The sequence below is a fragment of the Nannobrachium achirus genome (assembly GCF_963921795.1).
Source record: "Nannobrachium achirus genome assembly, chromosome: 11".
Lineage (NCBI taxonomy): Eukaryota > Metazoa > Chordata > Actinopteri > Myctophiformes > Myctophidae > Nannobrachium > Nannobrachium achirus.
The window spans coordinates 63,087,006-63,095,315 of NC_137820.1; the positions used below are offsets into that span (position 1 = coordinate 63,087,006).

At 46.6% G+C, this 8,310-nt stretch overlaps 1 protein-coding gene across 1 annotated transcript; it reads left to right on the plus strand.

The window, feature by feature from the left end:
• Positions 1-632: 632 nt before the first annotated feature.
• On the plus strand, positions 633-8,310 carry LOC308294519 (G1/S-specific cyclin-D1-like; the record flags this gene model as incomplete). Its single annotated transcript, XM_080737252.1, has 5 exons — positions 633-674; positions 1,672-1,866; positions 6,938-7,097; positions 7,205-7,353; positions 8,143-8,310. 5 exons carry the CDS (start codon positions 633-635, stop codon positions 8,308-8,310), a joined length of 714 nt encoding a protein of 237 aa, XP_080593378.1.

The following is an 8,310-nucleotide window of genomic DNA, read 5'->3' on the forward strand; positions in this document are numbered from 1 at the left end:
AATAGAGTCATCACCAACCGTGCAACAAAGCGCGCATTAGCAAATCTAAACAGTTTAGCATAGTACCTGTCTAACTTTAGCTGCTGCTCGCGTACTGTCATTCCATGCTTGCATTTAGTCAACGCCACATGTATAATTTGTGTATAACCCATGTCTCTCATCGCATGGGCGTCCGTGAGCACTATGTGCTCGTCAGCCAGCGGTGGACCAGTCACCGGGTGTACATACCTCCGGCATTCCTGTTTGAGGGTCGACCCTGCCAGGTTCTCAACTGACTGGGCCATTCCCCCTCCACCGCTTAATCGCTCATTTGTGGGATTCACTACCCACGCGGGCCTTGTAATAGGCCGAATCTCCTCTATTCTCTCTCCCCGGACAATCAGCCTTGACATGGCTCTGTTCGTGGCTGGGTAGTCACGGGGAGGTATTTGTAATACTCGCGGAACCAATTCCGCACTTTGACCATTCGATGGCTGGGGGCGTTCAAGCAGAAGGGGTGTTTCTAGTGAAAACTCCTCTCTCCGTTGCTCCCACTCCCCGGGGACCCATATCTGGTCCCCTGCCCAACTCTCAAGGCCTCTTGGGCCTTGACATTCTTGTTTCGTTTCCTCCCCTGCGGGAAGCCACTTCGCATGGCCGTGTCCGCCTTGTTCGGCAAACAGCTCTTCTCCCCGGTCGGGGAAACCTAGTAACCGTCCTAGTTCTAGGTACTCATTGTGACCGTCTAGGCATGCACCAGAGACGGTCGACACCACCAAAGGTGGCCTTGAATCAGGCATACACTCGCCTGGATTCAAGTGGGTGGTAGCCATTGTAAATTGGCGAGTCCTGACTTCTCTCTATTCTATGAGTCCCTGACAGAGATACTTGTGTCTCCCACCGGAGCCTGCTCGGCGCGCTTTCCGAGCCCCTGTTTTCACTCTGGTCGTGTGGATACTCGCCCGGATACAGCACACTGTTAGAACTAGAGTATTATATGTACCACTACCCGTACATATAATAAGAAGTCCCCGTCAATAACAATCCTACCACCATGCGGAGTAGATTATATGTTGTGGCCGGTGGCTACTAAATACCCCCTCTGAATGATTGCTAAAATAATCAACCTGTCAATTATTCACACCATTAAAGAGAGGGTCAAGACCAGGGACGCCATGTTGAGAATAGGCCAACCAACTGACCCCCCGAGAGGCACACGCCCCAGCTCACAGCACACCAGCACCTCACGCGGTCGGGTTTACAATACTGTTACGCTGCTGAGCGGTGGCTTCAGGGGTTCACAGGTGGCTCACCCCACCCGCAGACCACGACTGTGCGCTACTACAGTCGGCTGCGGGGATTTTCTACAAAATTACAACTATGGGGACACACACACCACAGTTCACTTATATCTGTGTTTCGGCTGAATTCGTCTGATGTAATTAGATGGATATTCTAGCGTTGTAAAATAAACCACATAAAAACACCACTACATCAACGTCTTATAATCTACTCCTGGCGCACTCTTTATAGACTGAGCTATCTCCGAGCAAAGTGACTTTACAACATGGATGAGAACAGAGCTGTTTCTGACACTCAATGAATGAAGGATTTTTTCATGCACCTGCGAGAGAGTGTATCCTGACACACTTTCTTCTCCGTGTCTCCCTTCTCAATATCACCGCACTAAAGATTACCACCTGTGATAAGCAGAGTGCAGGCTTTGTTTCAGCCACGCTGGTCTCGCAATCCAAATCCCTCTGTTTGTATTTAGAGCTCCCACCGGTGATCACCAGGCCGGGTAAACCTCGCTCTCCTGAGAGCAAAGCCCCCTCCGAACGCCTGCTGACCAGCAGCGGTCCCGAGCTCCCAGAGGGGCAGGACGATGCAAGACCGTTAAAATGACAACAGACTAAACCGTTTGGCTATGAAATTCTAGATAATACAGTATATCTGAACTCACCCAAACTCAGGAATAATCCTACAAAGAGATGGAAATGGCAGATGACCTTTTACCGAGGATGGAGCAGAGGCGCAACACACTATTTGGTTCCCAAGTAAAAAGGGCTTTTATTATTTTATTAGAGAGAAAATACAGAAAGTAAAAAAATAGAACAAGCACAGCAAAAGTATCGATTCCTTGTCTGTCCGATCCAAAAAGAAGAGAGAGCGTATTTTAGGCGCTTTCCTTTTTTATACCCCAGAGATGCATGGGGGGGCGGCACAGCCCCCCCACCCATCCGTTCAGAGTGTACGTGACAGTTAGCCATCCTGCAAGATCTGCAGGACGAAGACAAAGATACATTTTCCACCATGATGCAACATTCGGTGACAAACTCTTTGGTCAAAGTTCATACACTACAGTAATGCCTGTCTTCTATCTGCCCCCACTATAACCCCAGGTGGCTTGTGGTTAAACGCTTCTCTAGCACTCACTTGCGTCACGGGCTGTGTGGAACATTCTTCAAAGGAGACAGACAGTACATACAGGAAGTTACAAGATGTGCAAAAGCCCCCCAATATCACATACTACTCCGTTGTCTGTTCATGCACAAAGTCAATTAGTTATTTCCAACCTAACAGTGTACCTGCATGCAATGCTCTGATAACTAAGTTACAACAGTGAACCTTATTATCATTGTGTTTCTCAGATGTGTACTGTTAAGCAACACCTATCACTACCTATTTAATCAGATATATTACTAAATCATAACCCTCATTTCCCCCTGTCCTAAACCCTCCACCTGGCGAGCGGCCATTCCTCTGACCCCGGGCATGGACATGTGCGGGTTCCCAACATTATGTTAATTAGGTTGGGGGCGTGTGTTGATTATGTTAATGAGCAAAAAAAAGGAAATGAGGGGCGTGGTCTGCACCGGTCTGCGCAAAATTATGTTAATTATGTAAATGAGGCTGCATTAATTATGCAAATGAGGTTGGGGCGTGGTCTGCATTAATTATGTATATGAAGCCGACTTATGCAAATGAGGGGGGGGCGGGGCGTGCGTGCTTGCGTGCGTGCGTGCGTGCGTGCGTGCGTGCGCTGTGTGTGTGTGTGTGTGTGCGCCTCAATTAATTAATTAATTAATTAATTAATTAATTAATTAATTAGCTGCCTCCTCGTTAAGAACCTCGCAAAATGAACTGGGAGGAGCTTAGTTCAATTATAAAAAAATAAAAACAGCGCGTAAAAAAAGCAGACGACCGTATGTAAATGAAGGGGAGGAGCTTAGTCGACTTAAAAAAATTGGGGCGGTGCATGGTTTGGAAATGTGTGTGGGCGTGGTCCGCATAAATTATGCTAATGAGGCTGTTAAGTGGCATTTCCCAGCGCGTAAAAAATGCAGGCGGCCGTATGTAAATGAAGGGGAGGAGCTTAGTCGACATATGCAAATTGGGGGCGGGGCGTGGTTTGGAAATGCGTGTGGGCGTGGTGCGCATAAATTATGCTCGCATACATTATGCTAATGAGGGCGTTAAGGTAGGTTTCCCAGCGCGTAAAAAAAGCAGACTACCGTATGTAAATGAAGGGGAGGAGCTTAGTCGACTTAAAAAAATTGGGGCGGTGCATGGTTTGGAAATGTGTGTGGGCGTGGTCCGCATAAATTATGCTAATGAGGCTGTTAAGTGGCATTTCCCAGCGCGTAAAAAATGCAGGCGGCCGTATGTAAATGAAGGGGAGGAGCTTAGTCGACATATGCAAATTGGGGGCGGGGCGTGGTTTGGAAATGCGTGTGGGCGTGGTGCGCATAAATTATGCTCGCATACATTATGCTAATGAGGGCGTTAAGGTAGGTTTCCCAGCGCGTAAAAAAAGCAGACGACCGTATGTAAATGAAGGGGAGGAGCTTAGTCGACATATGCAAATTGGGGGCGGGCGTGGTTTGGAAATGCGTGTGGGCGTGGTGCGCATAAATTATGCTCGCATACATTATGCTAATGAGGGCGTTAAGGTAGGTTTCCCAGCGTGTAAAAAAAGCAGACGACCGTATGTAAATGAAGGGGAGGAGCTTAGTCGACTTAAAAAAATTGGGGGCGGTGCATGGTTTGGAAATGCGTGTGGGTGTGGTCCGCATAAATTATGCTAATGAGGCTGTTAAGTGGCATTTCCCAGCGCGTAAAAAATGCAGGCGGCCGTATGTAAATGAAGGGGAGGAGCTTAGTCGACATATGCAAATTGGGGGCGGGGCGTGGTTTGGAAATGCGTGTGGGCGTGGTGCGCATAAATTATGCTCGCATACATTATGCTAATGAGGGCGTTAAGGTAGGTTTCCCAGCGCGTAAAAAAAGCAGACGACCGTATGTAAATGAAGGGGAGGAGCTTAGTCGACTTAAAAAAATTGGGGGCGGTGCATGGTTTGGAAATGCGTGTGGGTGTGGTCCGCATAAATTATGCTAATGAGGCTGTTAAGTGGCATTTCCCAGCGCGTAAAAAATGCAGGCGGCCGTATGTAAATGAAGGGGAGGAGCTTAGTCGACATATGCAAATTGGGGGCGGGGCGTGGTTTGGAAATGCGTGTGGGCGTGGTGCGCATACATTATGCTCGCATACATTATGCTAATGAGGGCGTTAAGGTAGGTTTCCCAGCGCGTAAAAAAAGCAGACGACCGTATGTAAATGAAGGGGAGGAGCTTAGTCGACTTAAAAAAATTGGGGGCGGTGCATGGTTTGGAAATGCGTGTGGGTGTGGTCCGCATAAATTATGCTAATGAGGCTGTTAAGTGACATTTCCCAGCGCGTAAAAAATGCAGGCGGCCGTATGTAAATGAAGGGGAGGAGCTTAGTCGACATATGCAAATTGGGGGCGTGGCGTGGTTTGGAAATGCGTGTGGGCGTGGTGCGCATACATTATGCTCGCATACATTATGCTAATGAGGGCGTTAAGGTAGGTTTCCCAGCGCGTAAAAAAAGCAGACGACCGTATGTAAATGAAGGGGAGGAGCTTAGTCGACATATGCAAATTGGGGGCGTGGCGTGGTTTGGAAATGCGTGTGGGCGTGGTGCGCATACATTATGCTCGCATACATTATGCTAATGAGGGCGTTAAGGTAGGTTTCCCAGCGCGTAAAAAAAGCAGACGACCGTATGTAAATGAAGGGGAGGAGCTTAGTCGACATATGCAAATTGGGGGCGGGGCGTGGTTTGGAAATGCGTGTGGGCGTGGTGCGCATAAATTATGCTCGCATACATTATGCTAATGAGGGTGTTAAGGTAGGTTTCCCAGCGCGTAAAAAAAGCAGACGACCGTATGTAAATGAAGGGGAGGAGCTTAGTCGACTTAAAAAAATTGGGGGCGGCGCATGGTTTGGAAATGCGTGTGGGCGTGGTCCGCATAAATTATGCTAATGAGGCTGTTAAGTGGCATTTCCCAGCGCGTAAAAAATGCAGGCGGCCGTATGTAAATGAAGGGGAGGAGCTTAGTCAACATATGCAAATTGGGGGCGGGGCGTGGTTTGGAAATGCGTGTGGGCGTGGTGCGCATACATTATGCTCGCATACATTATGCTAATGAGGGCGTTACGGTGCGTGGCTGTGCGTGTGTCTGTAGCCTTTTTCCTCAGCGTTTTTGCCATAGCAAAATGTGTGTACGTAGCATCATGTTTGTCTAGTGATGTCATATGTTGTGTGTCTGTAGCCTTTTTCCTCAGCGTTTTGCCATAGCAAAACGTGTGTGTAGCATAGCCTGTACATCCTAGACTCAAATCCTAGTCTGAAGACGTTACGCAAGCACTACCACCGCTCACTTCACATTGGGTGTGATTTCTTTGAGAGATATGGCTGTGTTTTACAAAAAGATTGCGGTTGGAAATAATGAATAGATATTTTTTTCTATAAAATCGCAAAGGTAAGCTACTTTGATGGCAGTAAAAGACATCATTGAATCATTGATTAGGCAGTAAACGCAGTAAATTTATGTTACCTTGGCAGTAAAAGACATCATTGAATCATTGATTAGGCAGTAAACGCAGTAAATTTATGTTACCTGGGGTGTCTTTATTGACAGATCCCAAAAGGGTCTCCCTTTGTATCTGTTTTGTCTCATTTCTTGCCGTGTGTATAACCGATGCCTTGTATCCACTCTGAACCTGTCTCTCATGTCACCTGCCTTCTTTTCAAAATCTGCAGGATCAATAAAGATGTGTTTAAGACGCAGGTATTGTATTGTCCGTATTTATGGGATCTTCTTCACCATACAGTACGTCTGGGGTGATGACTCTGTGCATGTAGAATAGCGTTACGGTCTGTTGGTTTACGAAAAATTGTAGTGTGTGCAGGTTTCCCTCATTGTCTGTTGATATCCGTAAATCTAAGAAATCCATGTGTTCTCTACTGCAGGGGATCCCAAACTTTTTTGTCTCAGGGCACCCCATGAATATTTTCTTAATCCGAGGCACCTCTACATTATAATTTTCACTCCCAGCAACTTATATTTATAGCATATCGTCGTTGTCGGGTGGAAAACTTGTGTCCAAAACCGTTCGTTTTGTATTTATCATCTATAAAATGTACTAAACTAGTGAAAACAGCAGATCTACAAGCACACAACATCGCGAGGCGTTGTGTGCTTGTAGATCGTCTGTTTTCACTATTTTTGTGCGTATGATGAAGCAGGGCTTGCTTTACTAAAAGACGTACACATTTGAAACTTGGAGATACGAGGTTTCTGCCCGACAGTGACGATATTTTAGTGATTATGTTGCGAGGAAAACGTTGAGATAATAACCATTTTGGTGAGAACTGACTGAAAATAACTTTGTACTTCAAGTTTAAAATGATACTAAATATTTGTTCAAGTGTCCAAATAGATTCCAAATATTATCAAATGATCTCGCGGCACCCCTGGACTGCCGTCACGGCACCCCGGGGTTCCCCGTCACCCACTTTGAAAACCCCTGATCTAATGCTTTCTATCCCTCATGTTCCGTCCCTGCTCTCTCCCTTCATTTCATTTCACAGCAAATGGAACTGATGGTTTTGAGTAAACTGAAGTGGGACTTGGCTGCCGTGACGCCCCTTGACTTCATCGACCACTTCCTGTCCCAGCTGCAAATCAGGAAAGAGCACAGACCAATCCTGAGGAAGCACGCGCAGACGTTTGTGGCGTTATGTGCTACAGGTACTTTTTGTTTGTTTGTTGTACTAATCCTTGTTTTACTATGTTCTTGTTTTCACTCTATATTAAAACAGCACTTTATTAACCATATCTCTGGTTGTTATCCTCAGATGTTAAATTCATAGCCAACCCTCCCTCCATGGTTGCAGCAGGCAGTATGGCAGCTGCGGTAGAGGGCTTACAGCTTAGAATGGTGGGCAACACCATGACATCGCAGAAACTAACAGAGCGACTGGCACAGATCATCAGGAGTGATCCGGTAGGTAGATTTGTACATCCATCCATTCTTTTACACTCAGGGGCCTTTTCCGCCGGCAAAGAACCGGTTCTGGTTCTTTCTCCCATCTATGAGATGAACCAGAGGTGAGCTTTTTCACAGAGAACCGGAGTTGGTTCTGAACCGTAAAAGTTGGTTCCGAACGGGAACCACAAAATCCTTGTTTTTTTCCAGTGAACCACCATCTGAACTGGGGGACAATGGCTCTGGTTCAATCTGGTGGAAACGCCGGTTTGCAAGAACGAACCAAGGTACCAAGAAACATCGCATAGGCTGGAGAAAGAACCCTTTGGAAAAGGCCCCTCAGTGTTTGCTGAATATTCATCAAATACATGGCAGTGTTTGAGGAATTCGGATGTGTGTGATTTTTGCAATTGAAGCTTTTTATTCCTGTATAGTACAACTGATTGATATGATTTGATTTCAATTTTTATTACTACAGCATACATCACACAATAATAATACAAATATGTGTTACATCCTATGGATCAAATACATTTCCACTCACTCTTTCACACCCCCACACCCACACACACTACTAGGCCTATCGCACCCTTAGGATGCCCATAGTGGACTATGCATGGCAGGGGCGTCCTCCTCCCTGAGCCATGCCTACTAGACCTGGCCGCATACCAAAACATATTTATTTTTTTGGCCGTGTGGCCAATATATTTCCCACATGCATGAGAACCCAACTCAGCCAAACCAAAGACCACAGCCACTTGGTATCTGAATTAAAGTGCCTGTCTGTTTGTCTCTCCATGTCTTTAGGATTGTCTCAGGGCGTGTCAGGAACAAATTGAGTCGCTGTTGGAAACTAGTCTTCGGCAAGCGCAGCAACAGCCACACACTGTGACCACAGAAACCAAGAGCATCGGAGACGCGGAGGGTCTTGACCTCTCGACCACACCCACTGATGTCCGGGACATCAATATCTGA